General features: G+C 50.1%; 2 protein-coding genes and 1 long non-coding RNA gene across 3 annotated transcripts in view; 2 read left to right on the top strand and 1 right to left on the bottom strand.

The window, feature by feature from the left end:
• The window catches only part of LOC120381416 (zinc finger protein 271-like), a 1,091,725-nt gene that overhangs the window by 710,260 nt on the left and 356,329 nt on the right, over nt 1-25,136 (bottom strand). The gene's annotated exons all lie outside the window — the stretch shown is intronic.
• The window catches only part of LOC120381435 (zinc finger protein 850-like), a gene marked incomplete at its 5' end in the record, with an annotated part of 117,533 nt that overhangs the window by 57,639 nt on the left and 34,758 nt on the right, over nt 1-25,136 (top strand). The window contains 3 exons of the mRNA XM_039499632.1: nt 7,139-7,793; nt 18,626-18,644; nt 24,539-24,549. Of these exons, the coding sequence (XP_039355566.1) occupies nt 7,139-7,793; nt 18,626-18,644; nt 24,539-24,549 (685 nt within the window). The remainder of the gene's footprint in view (nt 1-7,138; nt 7,794-18,625; nt 18,645-24,538; nt 24,550-25,136) is intronic.
• On the top strand, nt 15,551-18,403 carry LOC120381476. The gene is made up of 3 exons (XR_005588074.1): nt 15,551-15,644; nt 16,814-16,930; nt 18,356-18,403. It is a non-coding gene; the product is annotated as an uncharacterized LOC120381476 (long non-coding RNA).

Consider the following 25,136-nt stretch of genomic DNA (forward strand, 5'->3'; position numbering starts at 1 on the left):
GGCAGTCAAAAAAGCAAACAGGATGTTAGGAATCATTAAAAAGGGGATAGAGAATAAGACTGAGAATATATAAATCCATGGTACGCCCACATCTCGAATACTGTGTACAGATGTGGTCTTCTCACCTCAAAAAAGATATTCTAGCACTAGAAAAGGTTCAGAAAAGGGCAACTAAAATGATTAGGCATTTGGAGAGGGTCCCATATGAGGAAAAATTAAAGAGGCTAGGACTCTTCAGCTTGGAAAGGAGAAGACTAAGGGGAGACATGATAGAGGTATATAAAATCATGAGTGATGTGGAGAAAGTGGATAAGGAAAAGTTATTTACTTATTCCCATAATACAAGAACTAGGGGTCACCAAATGAAATTAATAGGCAGCAGGTTTAAAACAAATAAAAGGAAGTTCTTCTTCATGCAGTGTACAGTCAACTTGTGGAACTCCTTACCTGAGGAGGTTGTGAAGGCTAGGACTATAACAATGTTTAAAAGGGGACTGGATGAATTCATGGTGGCTAAGTCCATAAATGGCTATTAGCCAGGATGGGTAAGAATGGTGTCCCTAGCCTCTGTTCGTCAGAGGATGGAGATGGATGGCAGGAGAGAGATCACTTGATCATTGCCTGTTAGGTTCACTCCCTCTGGGGCGCCTGGCATTGGCCACTGTCGGTAGACAGATACTGGGCTAGATGGACCTTTGGTCTGACCCGGTACGGCCGTTCTTATGTTAATATGGGCCTAGATCCTCAGAACAAACACTTGGGTGTTGGGGGAGAAAATTCCCTAATTTGTGAAACAGGAAACAGACAAAGCAACTCCCTGGGCGGGGCTGGGAAAACTGACCAGATTTCCAGTGCTGAACCCTCAGCTTGCAAGCCAGGGGCTGGTGTGACATGGAAAGGGGGCACCCAGCAGGGAGGTGTAGGGAAGATGTCCCGGCCCCTCACATCCAGCTGCTGGCAGTGAGGGGTAAGTGAAGGCAGCGACTCAAAAGGAAAACTCAGGTTGAGGGCAAGGGGGTAGTAACACTGTGCAAGTCTCAGCTGACCTGTGTGCAGGAGGTTTCACATGCACCTCTCTGCATAGCACAGGCACAGCTCTGCCCAGCTGCTGCAACCCATCCCTCCATCAGCCAGTCACAGCTACAGCTGACCCAGTGCACACTGCTGGAGGCATGCGGATAAATGCTGGGATTCCCACCTGTGAGCACAGCACAAGCAATGTCTTTGTCTTAGTCTTTCCTCGGGTCGATTATAGGTTCATAGATTTTAAGGCCAGATGTGACTATTAGGTCGTCTACTCTGACGTCCTTCATACCACAGACCATAGAATTCATCCTGTTACTGCTGCATTGAGCTGAATACCTGAGTCCCTGTGGCAGTTGGTTAACCTTTGCACGGCCCACACAGAACCATTCTCACTGGTTCTGGCCAGCTACAGGGTTAAGGGTTGGGGGAAAGTTTACATTAACTTTTCATTTCTTGGTCTGCAGCGGTTTAAGTTTACTCACCGTCCATATGGTGCAAGGCAGGAGACAGCACTGGGCAACCTTAACGCTGCATTAATGTGGCTTATGAGCATTTAGTTTCCTGTTTTAAAGAATGGATGCTTTTGCCGCTATAGCTGTGTCTGTAATTGAGCTTTGGCCAGCAGAGCCATGTTGGATGGGGTGCGTGTGTGCGCATGCGTGTGTGCACTTTTTCACAGCCTTAAACAATAGAGCTGGACTGGCAAAGCTTTTAAGAGCTACCTAAGACCTACCTAACTAGTTCCTCGACAGACACCTGACACGCCCCCTTTGGGTGAACGAATATGCATGTACCTGGTCTGTGGGATCCCAGTAAAACATTAGGCACCCTGTGCCCTCTGCCAGATGGCATCAAGAGGTCCATGATGAGTCACATCCTTCTCCTCCTCCAGTCGCTGCATTAGAGTGTCTTTAGAATGAGCCGGCTGACCCCCGTTCCAGCCTTCTGTTTGGGTTCCACGGGGCTCTGTCCTTGGGCCTCTTCTTTTCTTCCTCTGCACCTTATTTCTGGGTAATCTCATCCGCACACACACATTCAGCTACCATCTCTGTGCTCCTAACTCCCAGTTCTGCCTCTCTGCTCCTGGCCTGTCTCCTTCTGTCGCAACTGAAATCTCAGCCCCCCTCTCTCTCTCTCTGTCATCTTCCCACTGATGTCCAGCCATCAGCTAACGATCAACAGCTGAAGCAAAGCTCTTAATATTTCCCCCAAGCCCTCCCCCCACCTTGTTTCTCTACCGCCGCAGACAGCACCATTGTGCTGCCTGTCACTCAGGCCCATAACTGTGCAATACCTTTGTCACAGAGCTCCCTCTGGGCCTCCTATCCAGGCTGTGCCTACACCTGGCATTTTCTTTTTGCGTAACATCCTTAACAATTGGCCTTTCCTATCCATCCGCACAGCTAGAGCTCTTAGTCATCCTCTCCTGTCTCAGTTACTCCAACATCCTTTTCTCTGACCTCACCTTGCACATCTCCATTCAGAAGGGAAAAGCGCCCTCCTGGTCCTTGAACATGACTTATGAGGGAAGGTTGAAAGAACTGGGCATGTTTAGTTTTGAGAAAAGAGTGAGTGGGGAACTGAGAACAGTCTTCAAATATGTCAAGGGTTGTTATAAGAGAGCAGTGATTAATTGTTGGTCACGTCCACTGAAGGTAGGAGGAGAAGTAATTGGCTTGATCTGCTGTAAGGGAGGTTGAGGGTGGGTAATACCAAAACCTTTCCAGCGATAAGGATAGGGAAGTGCTGGAATGGATTACAAAGAGAGGTTGTGGAATTCTTGTCCCAGGAGGGTTTTAAGAACAGGTCAGACAAACTTCTGGCATATTTACATCTGATCCTGCCGCAGGGTGATGGGAATGGAGTAGATGACTTCTTGAGGTCCCTTCCAGCCTATATTAGAAGATTTTAGGATTCATTGCCTTAGCCCTTTGCTTTGATCACGTCTCCTGGTGGAGAATTCGGACCATTTGTGTGGATCAGCTGCAGGTACAAATTTTGTTCCTAGAGCCTTGAAAATCTGCAGATATCCATGGACCATTTTTGCGGATCGCAGATCGGAGGCGGATATACATTTTGTATCCATGCAGGGCTCTACCTGTCTTACTTCTGTCTATACCTACAACTTAAATCTATTGCGTACACAGTGACTACATCTGAAATAACATATGAGATCACCATAACAATGATCAATGAATGATAAAACGAACTAATTGGCTCCATGAACCACGGAGACTCTTCCTTTTCCATCCCCACCTGCAAGAGCCGCCGTCTCTCTTCTCTGCATGTTCTTTGGATCTTCGAATTTGTCCCTCCTGAAGTCACATGGCCTGATTCTTATTTTTCACATTCTCCTTTGGCAGAAGAATTGGTCTGTGGCTCTTGAACTACACCATCTAATTTGCCAGCTTTCTCCACACACAGTGTTTTTTATGCCCCCTCCCTTTATACCTGACTCACTAGGTTCCCTAATGCCGCAGGATGTGCTTTCCTGACATCTACTGCTGCTGAGATCCTGCCTTCAGTGATATCCCTGCCCTTCCTAGTCCTTACTCCACTGAACCCCCCAGCCCATGCTTCCTGTTCCCAGCTTCCCCTGGACTCTCTCTTTGGCTCTGGACCTGTCTGTCAGCAAGAAGCAGTGCCAGGGACACTTGCCCTCTGTCTGGAGTCTTCACTTTCTGGGAAATGCAGTTCCAGTCTCTGTTTTTTAGGAGCCTCTTTGATAATGAGTGTCTGGCTGTGTGTGTTCCCAGCAAAGATGGGGATAATTAAATCCCTCCTAAGCAGAGTGTTCTGCACCTTTGGGCACCTGGGGAGTTGGCCCTGCTATTTTATTGTTTAAAATGGACTGGGGTTAAACTAATAGAATGTTTTTATGATGATAAATGGCCTATGAATTCCCCTGATCTCCTTTGTTTTCTTTCCCTTGAGCAGGGTTTCCAGTTTCCCAACCCTCTGTGATCTTCCAGCTGGAAGGAGGGGAAGAGCCGTGGGTCCTGGATCTCCCTGGTTCAGTGGAAAGCGAGATCCTGGGAAGTCCCTGCACAGGTGAGGAAACATTAAACCAACCCAGAAACTGTAAGTGCCTGAGAGAACCTGCTGGGATTCCCCACACAGACTCTGTGAGCTCAGGACAGTCCCCAGCAGATCTCACTCCCCGCTTCCTACAGATGATGATTGACACCTTGGCTGGAGCTCCCTCCCTTCCTACTGAGTGTTTGGATGGGATGTGGGCAGGGCCGGGCGTGGGGAAATGGCACCTGGGGCAAACTTGCATTTTGGTGCCCCTGGCTCCCATGGGCTCCCTAGGCAACCCACGTTCCCTTCCCCCCAACCTCTGCACTGTGTCCCTTTGCCCCAAATGCCTGCTCCCCCTCCTGCACCCCTAATCCCTACAACCCCTTCATTCCTAACCTCTGCCCCCCTCGTGCACCCCAACACCTGCCCCCTCCTGAGCCCCTAACCCCTGCACTGTGCCCCCTTCACCCCAGCCCTTGCACTCCACTCCTGTGCCGCAGTCATTAATGGTCTGGAGGATGGCGTGGTCTGCACTGTCAGCAAGTTTGCAGATGAAAACCTGTCTTATGAAAGGAGACTGAAAGAGCTTGGCTTGTTTAGCCTAACCAAAAGAAGGTTGAGGGGGATATGATTGCTCTTTATAAATATATCAGAGGGATTAATATTAGGGAGGGAGAGGAATTATTTAAGCTTAGTACCAATGTGGACACAAGAACAAATGGGTATAAACTGGACACTAGGAAGTTTAGACTTGAAATTAGACGAAGGTTTCTAACCATTAGAGGAGTGAAGTTCTGGAACAGCCTTCCAAGGGGAGTAGTGGGGGCAAAAGACATATCTGGCTTTAAGACTAAGCTTGATAACTTTATGGAGGGGATGGTATGATGGGATAGCCTAATTTTGGCAATTGATCTTTGATTATCAGCAGGTAAGTATGCCCAGTGGTCTGTGATGGGATGTGAGATGGGATGGGATCTGAGTTACGGCAGAGAATTCTTTCCTGGGTGCTGGCTGGTGAGTCTTGCCCACATGCTCAGGGTTTAACTGATCGCCATATTTGGGGTCGGGAAGGAATCTTCCTCCAGGGCAGATTGGCAAAGGCCCTGGAGTTTTTTCGCCTTCCTCTGCAGCATGGGGCACGGGTCACTTTCTGGAGGATTCTTTGCAGCTTGCGGTCTTCAAACCACAATTTGGGGACTTCAATAACTCAGACATAGGCTAGGGGTACAGTTTTGGGCCCCACACTACAAGAAGGATGTGGAAAAATTGGAAAGAGTCCAGCAGAGGGCAACAAAAAATGATTAGTGGGCTGGAGCACATGACTTCTGAGGAGAGGCTGAGGGAACTGGGATTGTTTAGTCTGCAGAAGAGAAGACTGAGGGGGGATTTGATCACTGCTTTCAACTGCCTAAAGGAGGGTTCCAAAGAGGATGGATCTAGACTGTTCTCAGTGGTAACAGATGACAGAACAAGGAGTAATGACCTCAAGTTGCAGTGGGGGAGGTCTAGGTTGGATATTAGGAAAAACTATTTCACTAGGAGGATGGTGAAGCACTGGAATGGGTTCCCTAGGGAGGTGGAGTCTCCTTCCTTAGAGGTTTTTAAGGCCCGGCTTGACAAAGCCCTGGCTGGGATGATTTAGTTGGGAATTGGTCCTACTTTGAGCAGGAGGGTGGACTAGATACATCCTGAGGTCCCTTCCAACCCTGATATTTTATGGTTCTATGCAGCCCTTCACTGCTACCCCCTGCACCACTCTCCTGTGCCCTCAACCCCTGCACTGTGCCCCCTTTGCCTCTAACCCCGGCATCCCCCCCTGCACCCAAGTGGGGAACCTGACCTGGATGCACAAAGCAGCTGGCATTGCTGCTCGCTCCCCCACTGGACTGCTGCTCCCCCGCCCCACACAGCCCTGGTGGGCTGGGAGAGGGGAGCAAGGAGCCACGTCAGGGCTTCCTGCACCCAGGTCACTTTCCCTGCAGGCTGTGTAAGGGGAGGGCAGGAGAGCAGCTGCTCCTGATGTCTCAGCACAGCCCAGGTGGGGAAGTGACCTGGATGCAGGGAGCCCTGGTGTGTGTGTGTGTGTGTGAAGGTAGTCTGTGCCTGAGTGAGTGAGCGCGCTGTCTCTTTAAGAAAGTTCTCAGGGTCAAGAGCCTGAACTAGGCTTGTTCAGACACAAGCAGCTGCCGGCAGCTCCGGCCCGAGAGGCAGCAGCACACGCAGATTCCCCCTGTCCCGTCACCCCAGCTCAGTGGAAATCGGCTACCTGGGTGTGGGGGAGGGGGACACCCCACCATCAATCAGCACCTCCCTCCTGCAGAGCAGTCAGGAGGATGCTCCCAGTCGGGGGTGGACGGGGCGACTCCCGGGGGTGAACGGAGGGTGGGGGGACAGGAACAGCAGCAGCTGCACATGTGGAGCAGGGCGGAGAGGGGCCCCTCTGCTCCGGAGCAGTCACCTGACTCTGACGGCTGGTCGTCCAATTTCCCCCTGCAGCTCAGGTCTCTCCCACTCCCCCACGCAGCTGCTTATCTGCCTCCCTGTGCCGCTTTCATCAGCCCAGCGAGCCTCTCGGCAGCAGGTCAGGTGGGAATCCAAACCCTGCGCCCGGCACCCCCTTGGGTGGAGCACCCGTACGGCCCCCCCTAAAGGCCGGACCTGGGTTGGGAAGAAGAATTGATCCCCTCCACTGTCCCCTGTGAGGAAGAGTTAGGGGGAGTTCAGTCCCTGATTTTTATTTTCTGTCTCTCCAGCACTTACTTGGGTTTGTTCTCTGCCTTTCCATCCCCAGTTCTGAGATTTCTCCTCTCTTCTAGCAGGTGATGGGGTGGTGAGGGAGTGCGAGGAGCAGAATCCTCACCAGGAAGATGCTGAGCTCGCCGAAGCGCATGGGGAATTACTGCGAAGAGCCAAAGGGAGTGTGTCCAGCCCCCATGAGCAGGGAAAAGCTGGTGAAAATTACCCCAGACCAGAGAGAGAGCAGGGAAACCACTCAAAGGAGAGAGTGGATGAACCCATTAATTGTCAGGGAACTCACAAGGACCTCAAGGAAACTATGTCCCAGGTGAAAATCCTCACGGAAAAGCGAGAGAATACATGTAGTGAGTGTGGGAAAAACTTCCATTACCGCTCAGCCCTTATTCGACATGAGATAATCCACTCGAAAGAGACACCTTACAAATGCTGTGAGTGTGGGAAAAGCTTCAATCCTACCTCAGCTCTCAGCAGGCATCAGCGAATACACAGAGGAGACAAACCCTATGAATGCCGTGAGTGCGGGAAAAGCTTCACTCAGAGATATACCCTTAACTCTCATCAGAGAATCTACACAGAAGAGCGACCCTACAAATGCTGCAAGTGCAGGAAAAGCTTCACTCAGAGATCAGCCCTTATCTCTCATCAGACAACGCACACGGGAGAGCGACCCTATGAATGCTGTGAGTGCGGGAAAAACTTCACCCGAAGCTCAAACCTTACTAGGCATCAGAGGGTCCACACAGGAGAGAGACCTTATGAATGCCGTGAGTGCGGGAAAAGTTTCAGTCACTTCTCCTCCCTTATCTCTCACCAGAGAGTCCACACAGGAGAGAGACCCCATGAATGTTGCGAGTGTGGAAAAAGCTTCTCTCGGAGCTCAAACCTTACTGTGCATCAGAGGATCCACACAGGAGAGAAACCCTATGAATGCAGTGAGTGCGGGAAAAGCTTCACTCATAGCTCAGGCCTTTCTAAACATCAGAGAATCCGTAAAGGAGATAAACTTCATAAAAACCTTCTCTAGAGCTGTCAGGAGATTTTTTCTTTAATTCTTTTGACAGTTCCCAGGTAGTGAGTGTTAAGGCTGTTTGCATCTTTTGCACATTGTAGTCCCTCAGCTCCCACACATGAGTTGCCCACTTTTGAAGCTCGCCCGTCTTTGGGGTGGATTCTGTGGTCCTTTGTATCAACTCCATTGTCCTGCGAGTCATTGGAGTGTGTGTCCTTTCTACCAGGAATGTCATCACCCCAGGTGGGGGAGATGGGGGGTGTCTTCAACCAGCTACATTGAGATAAAATCTACCTGGGTCTCAACACTGTGGTTGTCATGGAGTTAGCTAGCTTGAGTTCACTTTCCTGATGTAAAAAGAGAACTATTCTTGCACTAAAGACATGGGCCATGGATAGTTGGTGGAGTTATCTTGCACATTTTCTCCTGTCTGAGCTAACCATCACCACATTTCCTTTTCTAAACAAACCTGGAGATTCACATTTGTACTCCTCCTCCCAGTGCAAAGTTATTGTTAGAGACGTCAAGTTCCTCTTTGAGGAGACATTGTCTCATTCCCAGTTGTTCTCACATTACCCTGGATTGTGCAGAACAGCAGTTATTTTATTGACTTTTTTTTCTCATTTAAAATATATTTAAATATGAAGAAGAGCTGGAGCAGTGTCAGGGAAATAAGGGTCATTTTAGGCTCTGTGACACTGGAAGGAGATGGGGCGACTCAGACATTCCATCCTTCCCCATCACCCCAGAACTGTTACCTTGTGCCTGAGCCATGCACAGTTCACCCCTTCGCTTCCCAGCGTGTCTGGTGGGGTCATGTTCTTGGCTGTCCATGCTTGGGAATGGTGCTTGTACACGTCTTTGATCCTAAATCAGAGTCAGTCTGGCAGGAGATGAAAGTGTCAGACTTGGAAGGGGATTTCAAATGGATCCCAAGCACCGTTCAAATCCCCTTTTCCCTCAATGGCAAAGCTGCTTCTGGGAAGGTCGGCTGTTTTTTCTCCCGTTATGAAGGTGCTAAAACTCCTGTAAATAACACTAATGAGAAAGGTATCAGAGGGGTAGCTGTGTTAGTCTGGATCTGTAAAAGCAGCAAAGAATCCTGTGGCACCTTATAGACTATCAGACTTTTGGAGCATGAGCTTTCGTGGGTGAATACCCACTTCGTCGGATGCATGAGAAAGCGCTGGGAGAAGCAGGTTTCAGTGGATCATGGGAGAATCTCTCATCCTGATTCTGAGACATCAGATGTAACCTAGTCTGGAATTTCACTTTTAAATTAAAATGAAAGTGTCTTCTACCTCTCTGTGATATGGGTTTTCTATCTTTCATGAAGGCTCCTTGGTCTCATAACTGCATGTTAGTTTTGTTTGACAGAATGCAGCTCAGATTTTTTGGGAAATTTCAGACAAATTACCATTTTTTTTACTTCAGGTTTGTTTTTCCCCCTATTCCTGAATGATGATATGAAGAAAATTCAAATGCAGTTCAGTCAACAGGAGAGAATACTCCAAGCTGTTGGACATATTATCAAAGAAACAGTCGTATGTTTAAATCTCCACTCTGAAAAGGTGAACAGCAGCAGACCCCAAATGGGTGCAACTGACCGAAGTAAGTGCACAGGGTAGTTCTGTTGTTTAAGTCAATATTGTCTCAGATGATCCAGGGATAGAATTCCACAGCAAGTGATTCAGAACTAGGAAAACGCCCAGGTATTTGGTTCCCAAGGTATTTGTGACCCAGTCCCTACAGGAGGTTACTCCTGAAGAGATCTCCTAGCTAATCCCAACATTTGGGAAATGCTGTCTGTGATGAGGTGCATCCACCCTGACCTGGCACTGCTAGGGTTAACTGCGCCATGTGGGCTGAAGAGGCCACACCCCCTCACCCTCTCTGGGCATGTGCCGACTGGAGACGGAGTATAAACGGGAGCAGCTCGGCCTGGGCGGACTGGGAACAAACCTATGTTGTTGGCACAGGGTGTTGGGGGGTGGGGCGAGAGCCCAGGGCTGGGGTGGCAGGGGGCTGTGGGGGTGGGGGGAAGCCCAGGGCTCAGCAGGCTCCTCTGGCGGGGGACCCCAGGGCTGAGGGTGGGGGCAGCCAACATTTTTTTTTGCTTGGAACGGCAAAAAACCTAGAGCCGACCCTACCTCCACGCACCGTGAGGTAGGTATGAGCGGATCATTATTATCCCTACTTGAAAGAGGGAGACACTAAGGCTGAGAAAGGAGAATTGACTTGTCTTAGGTCACACACCCAGCCAGTGGCAGAGTTGGGAATAGAACCCAAGAGCCCTGATTTTCAAACTTACCATCGGATCTTGAATTTCAGACAGTGAATGACCTGAATAAAGTGCTCTGATGAGCTCCAGACCAACAACAGTGATAGTAATTATTCAGCAAGTATTTGAGCAGTTCACGATTCTCTCTAACGTTGCAGTTCTCCTGAGAGACCATTAATGCAGAGAAGCAGCAAAATTCATCAAACATAGAACTGGTTCTGACTTATTTCCTTGCTCTTAAAAGAGAGCACCAAGGACCTGAGTCTCGTCCCTGTCAATAACCCCCTGCTCAGCCAATCAGGGATAGAGACTGAGGACGGGAGGCTGAGGGTTCTCACCAGCGAGCCCAAAGGATGGCCCAGGTCACTGATGGGATCACTGCCCGAGCACTATTTCAGCCCCATATTTTTGGGTGGACCTCCCACAGTGGGAGCTGCAGAGCACTCCCCCGCAACACACACACACACACACCCTCCTGGTGTTGGGAGGGGAACAGGTAAAAGGACAAAGGAAGCAAGAGAAAAAGAGGAGGGAGGAAGAGGGGAAGCAAAAAGAACAAACCCTAATGTCCCCAGTGATTCTAAGGGACAAAATCCCAGGTGCAGAATAAAGTTCTGCCTCCTTAAGCTCATGTCTTCCATGCCTAGAATTCAACTGTCACCAGATGGATCAGACTGAACAGCTTTCAAACCTCCAGGAGGCTCTTACCTTCTAAACAGGGACGGCTGTTTTCTAGTAAAATCACTAAAAGGGAAGGAGAAAACTTGAAAGAGGTTCCTCCTGGTGCTCACGTCCGTGAACCCAAATACTCTCTCAGTCCTCAAAGAGAGACCTGGAGAAGGAGACTTGCTGAAGCAAAGCCACAGGGGTCTCTGAGGTTTCCCTGCCCCTCACCCATGTCCTGCCTGGCTGATGTCAGCATCTCTCTGTGAGGTCACCACCTCCCCACCACCTCTGACCAATAGTCTGAGGTCCTGCAAAAGGCCTTTGTGATGTCACTGCCACACCCCTCCCTTGCTAGGCTAATGTCCTGCCCCTGGCCAGGCACTTTGGAGGTTTGAGCTACTCCCTGTGGATCACCCCACTCAAGGAGCGTTCGTTCTAGGCAGCAAGCCGGCTAGACAGGGAAACATCAGACACTGCTCCCAATGCTACACTCGGTTTTTCAGAAATGAGTCGACTTTATGGCCAGAAGAGACCATTAGAGCATCTAATCTGACCCTCTGCATATCACAGGCCTCCTGTAGGACACAATAGCTACTTTTAAGGCAAACACATTCCAGAAAGGCATCTAGTCTTCATTAAATGACATCAGGAGATGGAGAATCCACCACTTTCCTTGGTAGCTTGTTCTTGTGGTGAATCATCCTCGCTGTTTGAATTTTTGTGCCTTAGTTGTAATATGAATTTGTCTTTCTTCACCTTCCAGCCATTGGGTCTTCTTATGCCTTTCTTTGCTAGATTAAAGAGCCCTTAAATACCCAATCTTTTCTCTCCATTAAGGCATTTCAATTAAGTCACCTTTCAATCTTCTTTTGATCAGCTAAACAGGTTGAGCTCTTTCAATAGCTCACTAGAAGGTATTTTTTCCAGTCCTCAGAACATTAGGTGGCTCTTTGCTGCCCCAGCTCCAATTTCACAACATCTTTTTCAAATGAGGACACCAAAACTGGAGGCAGTATTCCAGTATCAGACTCACTGATGCTGTGTCACCTCCTGTGATGTTATTGACATAATCTGTAACTGTATAGATGACCATTGCGACCACTGTTCTATATTTGCAGCCAATATTACAGTGAAGTGGTCGTGTAAGGGGTCTATGGAGAGGTTCTGATTGGCTGAATATAATGATGCTATCTCTAGATGTGTATCTTTTTTTGTAGTTGACATTATGAATATTGGCTCTATGCTGCCTGTATTTCAAACTTGTGCTCTGCTTCAGGGAATGATACCTTTTGTTTAATTGATGAAAACATAAACTAGACACTTAGAGGATTGGAACTGATTTCAGCTGATGGACAGGGTTGCTAGGTTTTTATGCATTTGGACAGCAAAATGTTGAGTGTAGAGGGCTCTCTGAGCAGGGTCCAGCAGAGCCCCCTCTTCCCTGGTGAAGTACACAGCCACCTCCTCGAAGGTCACCGGCCCCTGAAAGAGCAAGAGTCCAACACTCAGTACCTGCTGCCCCACTCAAAGCCCCCCTATACATGGGGGACAGGAGCCAAACAGAAATTCTGGGTGGATTGCAGTCAGAGTTCCACCCCCACCCTGCTCAGAGCATCCAGGAAACACCAGGGGGAGGGGACGAAGCGAGAGCCCCTCCTCTCTCCCAGCAGAGCCATCACCCCACTACTAGCCACAGACTGATTCAGGAGATGGAGCCCCTAGCAGGGTCCAGGGACAGCTCCCTGGTAGGAAGCCCAACAACCTCCCCATTCTGAAGAGCTGGATGTGAAGGGAGGGGAATCTCCCCTAAGCCTCACTGGTGGGTGCCTCCTTCATATCTCACAGCAGCCGCTGGTTAGTCAGGTCGGGCTCCAGCACTACGAGTCTGGTCAGTTTTCCCAGCCCCATGCAGCTGGGTTATTTTCTGCTGTGCAAACCAGCCTGTGCAAACCTTCCCATCTCCCACGTATTTGCTGTCCCTCTCCCCCCCTGGAGGAACCCACCAGCAACCCCCCTGATAATACCTACCTGAACTGGCTCCTCTGCAGCCATTTCTCTCCCCTGTCCAACGAGAGGACGGGATGAACTGGAGTGAAACATGGATGTTATTCCGCAGCCTGGCAGGGCGAGAAGGGCAGTTGTGAAGGTTTCAGAACAGGCTTTAATTCATTTCACAGCATGATTCCCCCAGGCCCTTTCCCTGCAGACAGGCACCCTAGAGTCTGCCATGCTGAGAAAGGCTTCATCTCTTTGTACAGTGTAGACCTAGCCTCTCCTGCCAGGCTAAGCCCACAGAGACATTTTAACCGCCCTTCTCCCTCCCCTCACCCCGTAACAGTCTCTGAACACAAGGCTAGAAAAAAGCACAACCAAAGGAGTCACTGTGGGGGATCCCCTCAGACACTAACCCCACAGCAGCCACACCCCAGCAGGAGGGATATGGAGTCAGGAACTGGATTTTCCTCTGTCTGATTCTCATCTTTTCCACAGGAAAGTGACTCTACCCAGGGTGCAGCAATACATCTGTCTGGGCAGATTAGAGATCTGGAAATCTCTCTCCAAACTCTTCTCTCCCACAGCCCCTTTCAGTCTCTTTCTCCTTCTATCTCCTTTTCCCCTCTCCCTGCCCATCTGGTAGGTAAGTCCCATTCCTGGGTAGTTTGCTCCCCCATGGCTGGATTTGCTCCTGCAATTGTTAATTGGACGAGAAATGAGGGGTCTGTTGGTGTAGAGTCATTTTAAGGCCAGACCCCAGCATTTTCCCTTTGTTTCTTTCAGTTACTTGAAATGTCTGGATCAGAATTTAGTATTAACAGGGCCCAGGGCTGCCCTAGGGGGCTAGGACCAGCTGGAGAAAGTCATCCCCTGGGCCAGGCAGAGAAGCAGCTTTAATTCAGGTCACTTCCCAGCACAGAACCCCACTGGGGGAGCAGCAGCTGCTAAGCCTGGTCTCCCAGATCACAATGGAGGCTGCAGCCTCTGACCCAGGAAGCTGAACCCCAATATCCTGAGCAGAGAGGGACAGAGCGTTTGAGCAGCTTCCCTCCTTTAGCTCTCTGGGGAGAGCAGCTAACGAGAGCCCCTCCTCACAGGGAGAATTGCTAATCTCATTTGCCCCACTGTCCATCTGGAGTCACTCCTTGTCTTTCCATACAGTGACTCTGGATTAACAATGGTCTCAATGAAACCAGAGTTCAGAAAGAATGAGTCCAGAACGCTGTGGAAGGGACCATTGTGTGGCAGTGCTGACCCCCTTCCCACCTCCCTCACCCCCCAGATCGAGGACAAGGACTGGGGGGCACAAATTTTCCAAACAGAACCGAAAGTTCCTGCAGTTTTCAAAAGAGGAGAAAAGGAAAATCTGTGATTTTACATGAACAGTGACTGATAAGTGGATAGAAAGTTATCACAGTGACAGGGCCTGTGACTGGGGAATGCCCGGCAGTGCTTGGAGCCAGGACTCTGGCACAAGTTGATCAGAGAGAAGGATCATAGTTAGTAGAAGTTCCCAGAGCCCACAGCCCTGAGAGTCCCCAGCCAGGGACCCCAGATACCCCTCAAAGCCCCACCGGCCAGGGAAGTCCCACCAGACCATGAGTGTCAGGTTGGGAATCCCAGAGGGTTCCCCCCACCATGAGCCCCCAGCAGCCAGGGACCCGCCCACTGGGAACTCAGTCCCTCACTGCCTGCCTAGGACTCCCCCCCAGCAGGATCTGCCATTTGTCTGGGATCTCCTCCCCCACCCAGCGGGACCCCCTGATGCTTTTCAGTGGGACCCCTCACTCTGCTTCCCTGGCATCCCCTGACCTAGTGCCAGGGATCCCCTCCCCCAGCTCTGTGCACTGGGCACGGCAGCGATGCCAGGAGCCAGCCGGGGAAGCCCAGACGGAGCCCCTGGCACAGCACCAGGCTCCCTCTAACCTCCTGTCCCGCCTCCCCAAGAGACGCCCACCCCCGCTGTTCTGCAGCCACCAGCGATACCCACCTCCAGGACCCACAGCCTCAGGGCTGGGCACATCCACCCTTGAGATGTGCAGAGAAAACGTGTCAGGACCTGCAACTGAGGGTGGAAAATCAGACTCCTGGAGAGACCAGGGGGAAATGGGGGAGACGGGAGAGCGGCTCATTGGCGGGGAAAGGGGCGAATCTCCCCGGATTTTACAGCCCGGGTGAGACACTGAGCGAGAAAAGGGGCAGAACTGGAGAGAATTTGTATCGGGGGCGAGAGGCAAGTGGCACCAACAGGGACAGGAGCCAATTAACCCCCCTCCCTCCTTCGCCCGCCCGCCTGCTCCCCCCGCGTCCCCCAACCCACTGACCTTCCCCCCCCCGCAACTCCAGCTTCTCCCCGCCCGACACCCCCAGGGACTCCCGCCGGCCCCCATCCCAGCGGGGGGGGGGGCGGATCCTGCTGAGGCTCCGCTGGGGCCGAGGCGGCTCCGAGGCTTCTCCCGGGTTCCCCGGGGCAGAGTCACGTGCCCGCCCCCCCCCGGGGTCTCTCACTCCCCGGGGGCTCCGGGCGGGGCTGTGGCGGGCAGAGCCCGGGGCTGCCCGGGGGGCGGGGCCCAGCTGGAGAAACCCCCCCCCCGGCCGGGCCCCCCCGCACAGACCCCCCCCCGGGGAGCAGCAGCGGCTCAGCCCGGGCCCGGCTCAGGCGGAGGCGGCAGCACCAGCTTTGTTCTCCCGCCCCGCGCGGGGCTTGCACGGAGCATGCGCAGTAACAGCTGCTGGAACCCTCCTTCCCTGAGCTGCGGAGAGAGCTGCTCCCTGATCCGGAAGTGACGTCGGCAGAGGAGACGGAGCCGGTTTGCGAAGGAGCGTTGGGCGCTGCGGTTCTGCCTGGCTCGCGCGGAGCCGTTGGAGCCTCTCCCGGGCCGGAGAAGGGTTGGTGCCGTTGGAGCTCTGGGCATGCGCAGATCGCGGCGGGAGAGCCCTTCATTAACCCCCCCGTGCCCGGTCCGGGCCCTGCCCCGCTGGAGCCGCCCTGGGGCTGCCCCGGGCTCCGCCCGCCCCGCTGCGGAGCTGCAGCCTCCAGGTCCCGGAGCGAGCCCCGGGGGCGGGGCCGGGCGGTGACTCTGCCCCAGTGCCCGGGGGGGGGGGGACCCGGCATCTCGCAGCGCCGGGATCTGCTCCCTGGGGCCCCGCGGGGGTGCCGGGGGAGGGGCCCGGCCCCACTGGGGCCCCGGTGTGGGGCCGGGCGGGGCTGGGGGGGTGGGACCGGGCTGGGGGGGGGGCGGGAAATGTCGGTGCAGCCCGGACATGGCCGGGGGCAGGTGACCCCGAGGAGCGGGGAGAGAAAGGGGGCTGAGATCCTCGGATTTACCGCTGCCCTCCCGTGGGGACCCCACCTCCCCGTCCTGACCCCTTTCTCCTAGAGAGCCACGAGCAGCACCCAGGGTGACCCCTCCCCAACCCCTGAGAAGTTCCCTGTCCCCCGACTGTGCCCCATTTTCTCTCCCCTTCGCCAATGGCCAGTTCAGGTCTCAGGTTTGGGGGGTTTCCCCCATTTCCACCTGCAGGGATTTGTCCTTGTGCGGGTGGGAAATGGTTCCCCCGAGTGATTCCTGAGCTGGGCAGAGGCTGGGGGGGCCTGAGACAGGGACACCTCTGGGCTGCGCTGGGGGGGCCACTCTCTGCTGGCAACGGGGCTTGGGAAGGGCCAGGAAGGGGAGGGAGGATCAAGGGCCCCACCCCGCCCCAGACTGCCCAGCCCCACGTTTCCCAGTCCCAGCTACTCCCCCCGCCCATCACCTGCTAGTCACATTCCCAGACCCCACTGCCAGCCCCTCCCCACAGCCAGCGACTTTCTGACTCCAGCCCCACTCCTTTTCCCTGTGAGTGTGAGGCAAGAAGAATCCATCCCATTCTGTTGATTCAATATCCTTGTATAATCCCCTCCAATTTCCCATCTTTTCTCTTGAATGGTGACATAAAATCTCCCCACATGATGCTTGTCCCTTATATTGGCAAATATTTAGTTTGTGCCCCATTTTCTCCTCAGTTCTGAAATACTGATATCAAATTCTCAAAAATCTTCCCCCTTTTCTCTCCAGGTGTGTGACTGAGATTGGGGCTCTTATCATACTGAGTGTGGCCCTGTTCTGCCAGATGCTGGAGAGACCCCAACTGAGATCTGGGCCCTGTTCTGCCAGGCACTGAAGAGACCCCAGGTGAGATCAGACCCCACTGTTGTGCCAGGTAAAACTGAGACCTGGACCGAGATCACGCCCCCCCTTGTGCCAGGCAGCACATGACTGCGGCCCAAACCGCTGCCTCCATTGTGCTGGGCACTTCAGAGATCCTGCTGAGTCTGGCATTGCACTGACCCTAATGAAGATCACACTCCACCACTGTACTGGGCACTGCACAGAACCTGACAGAGATCCTGCCCCCACATTTTGCCAGATACTGCAGGGGCCCTAAACAGAATCAGGGATCCTGTAATGCCGGGAGTTGCAGAGCCCCCAACTGAGCTCAGGCTCCCCTGTTGGTCAGGACTCTGCACACTGACCAAGATCAGGGTCCCCATTGTAACAGGTGTTGAACAGACACCAAGGGTATCTTTACCCTGCCATTAAAAACCCCCAGCTGGCCCATGCCAGGTGACTCAGGCTCATAGGGCTCAGATGAAGGGGCTGTTTAATTGCAGTGTAGATGTCTGGGCTCGGGCTGGAGCCAGGCTGTAGGACCCTGCGAGGTGGGAGGGTGCCAGACCTTGGGCTGCAGCCCCAGCCGGAAAATGGACACCACAATTAAACTGCCCCACAGCCTGAGCCATGTGAGCCCAAGTCAATGGGCACGGGCCAGCCGCCGGTGTCTAACAAGTTTGCATGGAGAATTTGGGGCAAAACTGGGAACTGAACCCAGATTGTTTGAATTCTTGCCTCTCCCCTTAACCCCAGGCCCCGCGTGTGTGTGTGCAGCGTTGTTTTGGTCTGTGTTTGCCTTGCATTGGCTTCCAAGGGAGATTGTGGAATTTCCTTCATTGGAGGTTTTTAAGACCAGGTTAGAGATACACCAGTCTGGGAATGTCTAGGGATACTTGGTCCTGCCTCAGCACAAGCGGCTGGAGTAGACGCCCTCTCAAGATCCCTTCCAGGCCTACACTGAAATAATTCTCTTTTGTGCTGTGTCCTGTTCTACGCTGAGCTGTTTTGCATGGTGCCATTTGGAACTGTGATCGCACCATGTTGTGGAGCAGTTTTATAGTGAATTGTTTTGCCTCAGCATGTTTGGTGCCTGTGTTGTGCTGGTTTGAGATGAGCTCTTTTTTTTTTTTTTTTCATTGTGTAATATTGTCCTAGGGTGTGTTAGTTTGCATCGTGTTTTCTTTTCCCCTGTATTGTCATTTTATGCTGTGGCTTTTGTTGTTTGTTTTTTCTTTTTTTTTCCTGAGTTTCCTGACATTATGTTGTGGTGGGTTTTACTCTGGATGTTGTGTTTTGTACGTATATATCGCATGGCATCCTAGAAATGTAGTGCTGGACAGAACCTCAAGATATCATCAAGTCCAGCTCTCTCTGCCGAGGCAGGACCAAGTATCTGTAGATTGTCTCTGACAGAGCTTTGTCCTATTTGTTCTTAAAAACTTCCAGGGAAAGAGACTCCCCAGCCTCCCTTGTAAGACTATTCCAGAGCTGACCTGCCTTAGCTCTGGGGACACCCACACAGACTGTAGTGGTGAGCAGCTCTGGAGAGAGGAGACCCCGGTGAGTGGGCAGCTGGGTAAAGAGACTAAAGTTGGGAGGAGAAACATTGACGTGGCCAAGGTCACCCAGGCTGTCTGTGACCGAGCTAGAAATAGGTTCTAGTGCCACCGTACTGCTGTTTTGGCACTGAAGGTCTCTGCCACCCTGGTGTTTTAGGCACTGGTGCAAACCCTTAGTGTAGACAGAAGTTACACTAGTGCACTCTGATTGGTACTGGTGCACCAGGTCCCAGTTTGAAGGTTTGAGGTGGTGGAGGCGGGGGGAAGTGACCTCACAGAGGCCTGGGGCTGGCTGACCAGTGCAGCTGGGAAGGGAGGGGCAGCAGTGAGTGCTGGAGGTATGAGCCAGGAGCGCAGCCCCACAGGGCTGGACACTGACTTCTCCTGACCCAGGGGACACCCCCTAGCGAGGTGGTTTGTCCAGGGATGCACAGGCTGTCTTGGCAGGACAGCTCAGCTGCAGTCCCTGCACACCTCTTCCTGCAGCCTAATACAGTGTGCTCGGGGGCCTTTCCAAGCTGCGGGTGACGGGGCTGTGGAGTTAACAGGGTCTGTTCCTGGCTCTGTCACAGGATTGCATTATGTTTTGAAACAGAGGCATTTAAACTATGGGTTTTTTATTGTTTTGGGGGGGTAATGAAGTGAACTATGCACATTTCTTGCAGCTGTACTCTTTCTTCTCATCTGTCAGGTTTTCTTGATTGGTTCCTTCTGTAATGCAGGGTATACATGCCCACCTCTTGCAAGAATCACACTGGACCTTTGATAAGTAACAATTAAGAAATGAAATCATAGAAGTTATAATGTTACACATACTTTGCATTCACTCATGCTGTTCCTTCCACATGGGAGCGTTACCTAATATATGACTATATCAGCATGAAGAAAATGATTACTGTTGTGGAATTTTTACAGGAATTATGATCCTTAGCCAGTTTATGGCATATATTTCTCATTCAATCCTACATTTCTTACCATCGTGCAATCCTCAATTTCTTTTTCACAGTTGATAAAGTTGCAGTATATGCAGTAGTCCTCCACGCTTTCTTAAAAATAATTATAGCGTTATGAAATGATGAATATAGTACGACCAACACTGAAAATGCAAATCTTAATTTATTACTTGTCAATATTTTAATGCAGTCAATGGTTTGAACTTTTTTCTTCTTTTTTTGGAATCATATTTTCTCAAATTTTTACTTTACTGCACCTGTATCTAAAAATGCAAATTTCATTCAACTGGTCGATCAATAGCAATCATTCACCCCATTCAAATTTTTGAGTACTTAGAGATATTATTGATTCACAGTCACCATTATAGAACCAAACCTATGAGATATCCCACTTTAGGGGTATTAAAATAACTGTCTACTATGTGACAAAGTTCCACTCTTCATGTTATCTTCACATGTGCCCAATGAGTCCACAAGACATGGAAGAAAGTAATTACCTGACTCCTTCATTAGAAGAATTGCTATATGTCTTCTAAATGCAGTATTAGCCTCTTGTGTTGTTTCTACCGCACTGATGTCTTTGTGCTGCAAATACGTTTCTGCAACCTAACAACACAGATATTTAGAATACACATTATAATTACCAGAGGTGAAAGTGGGCCGGTCCAGTGTACCGGTAAGAACTGTCCACTGGTCCGGCCCATACATGGCTGACATGACACTTCCGCTGTGGCAGTGCTTTATGCTTTAACGGCGCTGCCCCCTTTATCCCATCGCCCCCGCATCAGCGGCCCAGCCACAGGGTCCGGCAATGCTGTTGAATGCTCCTGGCAGGGCTGCCTACAGTGAGGGAGCGAAAGGGGCTCTGGGTTACAGTGATTTACAAGCACCTGGTGCTCCTGGCCACTGCAGCAGCAGCAGCTGTCAGGAAGGGCTGGCTGGTAGAATCTGGTCCCCAAGCACCGCACCTTCCACTGGAGACTCCATCCCTTCTTGGGACCAGAAGCGCACCCCGTACACCCTGGCAAGGACACCGGTGCAGTGCCCACTGGTAATCTCTGGCATTTACTTTCAACATGGATAAGTAAACATACATAACCAATATTAATGGCAATTTGGTATTGTGGAAGTAGGGAAAGAATTAACAAGGATTTGAAGGGATCTTAATGCATGTCAGTCAGTTAGCAAGAGTCAGGCTAGTAGTTAGCAAGAGTTAGGCCACACTGTAACCCTAATGACGTGAGACTTGTAGAAGCGAGGATGGTGTGAGGCGAGAAGGAAAGAACTGTGTAAGGAGTTATTACGACCTTGCAACTGATAACCAAATATGTAGACTGGTGTTTCCTAGAAGTGAGAAAAATAAGATAGCAGGATGGCTTATGTATAAACAAAATGCAGTTGTTGCTCATTATTGTCTGTATTATTGCTTGTTATTGTCTGTAACAAAGGTATAAATGCTGCTGTAATTGTTTACCTGTTGAGAGACCTGTCCGGGACTGGGGCGACCCTGTGTCCTACGGCACTCTCTCCCTCTATTGTAATTGCTGGAGAAATAATAAAGTATTTGATTTTGCTGCACCCAAAGAAAAAGCGAGAACTGAGTTTTTCTCCGACAGTATTCAATAACTTTAAGATGAGTGGTCCGCAGTTGTGGCCATCACTTTGTCTGGGTTGCAGAACAATTTTACTGTTCCAATCAGATGAGGATTTACTAGTTAATCGTTTGAAGTTTTTGAAATTTTTAGAGAGTACATTAGCAGACTGCATAAATGAGCTTTGCTTTCCTTTTTCCCCCCCTCTGGTTTCTGGACATAGATAAAAATCCATTCTCTCTCTTTTTAATTAGTAATTGAAATGACTTATTGCTCACATATATACACACTTGTTTTCATATTATTGTCTCACACTTACACAATGTATCACCTGATTTGCTGTGCCCCATGTTGATGATAATACATTCTCAAACATGCAACATGCTACTGTTTTGTGTCCACATTCTGTGAAGTCTTTCCCCAGAGTCAAGTCACACAAGTTCACTCAAAGTCCATTATTAAGCATATTCAGTAGAAGTACATGCTGTTTCAATGTTTACTTGTAGCTAACAGGAAGATATTAGTCTCACTATTGTTACATTCCCTTTAAAAAAGTTTCAGTGGAACAGTTAATGTCCAATGTAAAAGTAAGTATCTAATAAATCACCTCCAATTCCTCAGGCATGTTCTTTCATATCTGATCTCATCACACAAGGGGTCAATTATTAACAATTCCTTTTTTGCATCAAGGCTATCTGTAAGTTTCAATATATTCACAAATTGTATTGGTAATGAGATTTTTTTCAAAAACTTTATACTGATTTATCAACAATCATTATGCAATTAACATATTGTTGTTTGTAATGTCTCAGTAACACACAAGATATAAGCATATTGTGAAATCAATCAATTCTTTACAGAATGTATTCTTCCAGGATACATGAACAATGTAAAGTGACAGTAGCAATTTTTTATAACATTCACATTCCTCTTTCCTTTGCATGCACTGAACTCACTGAAAACCCGCAACAAGGAAAATTATAGTACAATATAAAACATCTTACATAATAACCCAATGACCTGGTGTGTGGTAAGGAAGCAATAATATATCATTTTGAAGTAATTCACTCTGTTTATTTAAAAAATTAGAAATTCAATTATAGTTTCCAGTGAAGCAAACCATGAAATATACATTATACTGTATTTCCCAAATTCATTACATGTATTACTATTAGACTACTCCTCCACATCAAACATACCACTGCATTTGCTGTTTCACACTGTGTTTAACTCACTGAATTAAATTGTGCTTTTCTCATGCTATGTATGAAAGTGTGTTAGCATTCCCCACTCCCAGCCCTATGCATGCTGGCTTGGGAATATCACTACTGTAGTGTCAGCTTTTAAGAGAGCTTCACATGCAGAGCCGTAACTAGGGATTTTTGCACACAAGGCAAGGAACAGAGGCAGCATGTCCAGCTCTTCCCTATTGGAGGGAAGGATCCACCAACGAATTTCTGCAAAAGAGCCATATGTGCCGCCCCTCTCCATTGCTGATGACCAGCGGCAACTTGGCAACGAGTCCCCAGTCCCTCTCAGAGGGAAGGACTTGCTGCCGAATTGCCGCTGAAGGAGAGACTTTCTGAGCCCCTCACTTTCCGTGCCCGAGGCAAGTGCCTCGCTCGCCTTGCCCTCGTTACGGCAATGCTCACATGCACCACGTCTAGTATTACGGTAAGTTAAAACAAGCTACAGTACATTGGGACATTAATGCTCTATTACAGTGTTTGCAGTAGCATATTAAAAGCTATAACACTGAACAGACTAGTTAGGGCCGGCTTTAGGAAGTTTGGGGCCCACCCAATTCAAATATTTTCGGCGGGGCCCCAGCAGGGATGACTTTTAAAAAAATAAAAAAAAGGTTTAAAAAAAAGCCTTTCCTTTCTTAGCAACCGGTTCCCTATAAAAAGTTCTGATGTAAAGGATGTGCCGGAGTATGTATTTTTGGTACCAATAGGGTTACCATATGTCCATTTTTAAAAATTTCTCCCGGACAGCAATTTAAGAACCAAAAAGTCTGACATGTCTGGGAAAATACGGCTGTATGTGAACCCTACCTACAGTTCTTTTTTACAAAGATGGGCCTGAGCTAGAAATGAGCTCAGTTTCACATGTGTGGGTCCCCGCCACTCCCTGGGAGTGTGCTAGGGTGACCACATGTCCCGATTTTATAGAGACAGTCCCAGTTTTGGGGTCTTTTTCTTATATAGGATCCTATTAACCTCCACCCCATCCCGATTTTTCACACTTGCTGTCTGGTCACCCTAGGGTGTGCACATGTGTGGGTCCCAGCTGCTCTCTTCTCCCATCATTGAAGCAGGTATGCAGGGTTACTGCCCAGGGAATTGCAGGGCACCAGTGGACATGGGGCTGGCTGCAGGCAGGGCAAGGGGTGCAGCAATGGCTGGAGACGGGGGGGGGGGGCTGGCTGGCTTCAAGCAGGGCCCTGGGGGCGCGGCATAGATTGGCAGTGCTGAAGACAGAGGAGTGCGGGAATGGCTGGCTTCAGGCAGGGGGGGTGCGGCAGGGGTTGGCTGGAGACAGGGCAGGGAGTGGTTGGCTGGAGACAGGGCAGGGGGTGCAGGTACAGGGGGTACAGACCACCCGGTATGGTAAGTGCTCCCTCCTCCTCCTCCCTCCCCCACCAGGGTAGCAGCAGCCGCCTGGGGCTCCCCTGCTTCCACAGCCCTGGCCATGTACACAGCTGCCGGAGCCCTGGGGGAGCGGCGGGGCTCCAGTGGCTATTTAAAGGGCTGGGGCGATAGAAGCAACGGGAGCCACGGACTTTTTAAGTAGCCCACAGATCCCCACAGCCCTACCCCAGGGCTCTAGCTGTGTGGCTGTAGTGGCAATTTAAAGGGCCCCCAGGCCCTTTAAATTGTCCCCTGGAGAAGCCGGGCCACCCCGGTACAGTGCACCGACTCTTGCCCATACAACGAACCGGGGCTTGGGCACGGGACCCTCTTAGGGGCAGGGCCCGATTCAGGGGAATTGGTTGAGCTGGCCTAAAGCCGGCCCTGCCAGTATATCCAGGACATTACTAGCACACTTTTCCCCCACCAATACCTAGTAGTTGCACTGTCATCTCCCATAGCTACTTACGTTGCAGCTTTATTGTTAAAACTAAATTGGGAAGAAAGACGACTGATTCAGAACTTGTTTAATGGTTACTTTATTGCTAAAAGGTGTAGTGGGGTGTAGACTTGGAGAGAGGAAGGTTTCTATGATGTAGGCAAGATCAAGTATTTTATCCAAAACCAGAATACGAATGGTGCTGGTCTCCTTGGTGTCTGACCTTGAGCTATTGTCAAAAGTTTGAGGGTGACTCTTCTCCTTCCTCATATTTTGGTTGAGGATTCCATTGATAAAGGGATTGGCCTCCAATACCTGGTTGTAGGACTCTTCCACGGTGTAGTTTTCATCTTGGGTTGCCCGGTCCTAATTATATTAAAGCATGTACTTTAGTCTTTGTAATTATCTGTTATAACTCGGTAGCTTTTTATGAAGGCAGGAGTAAAATAAAAGTAGCTGCAATAGTTTCATACTTAACTAACACTGAAAATGTACATAATTTAAATTAGACTCCTAATCTTAATTTTTGCTTAATAAATAAATCCATAAGAAAACTATGTTGGGAAACTGCTATAGGGAAGTGCACTTCTCCTATATAGGTCATAAGGATCCTATCTGTCTGAAACTGGCTGCTCTTTCTTTCTTTGATCTGCAGCGTGACTGATGCTTTTCAGACATCAGTTGTGGGTACAGAAGGGTTTCATCGCATCTTCTCTCTTGTCACCAGCTACTGTTCTCCCTTCTTGTTGTATTGATAGTGGGTGGGTGTGTCTCACCTTTCTTTAAAATCACATATGCTAGGGACAGTCTTGTCCTCTTCTCCTCTCCTGATGTCAGTGTAGATGCAGGCAGTGCAAAGTGTACTACAGTCATATAGTATCTCAAATGCAAAGCTGCATTTCAATGATCTGAGGTTTGAAGAACAATGTGGAACTAGCTGTTTTACGGGATGTCTCGATTTCATTCCTGTAGTAACATAACTGGTGATAGGAAAGCAGGGAGAGAGAGAGGTGTGTGCTCTGCAGGGCTGCTGGCCACGGGGCCAATGGGT

The sequence above is a fragment of the Mauremys reevesii genome, linkage group 14 (genome assembly GCF_016161935.1).
Source record: "Mauremys reevesii isolate NIE-2019 linkage group 14, ASM1616193v1, whole genome shotgun sequence".
In the NCBI taxonomy this organism is placed as follows: Eukaryota; Metazoa; Chordata; order Testudines; family Geoemydidae; genus Mauremys; species Mauremys reevesii.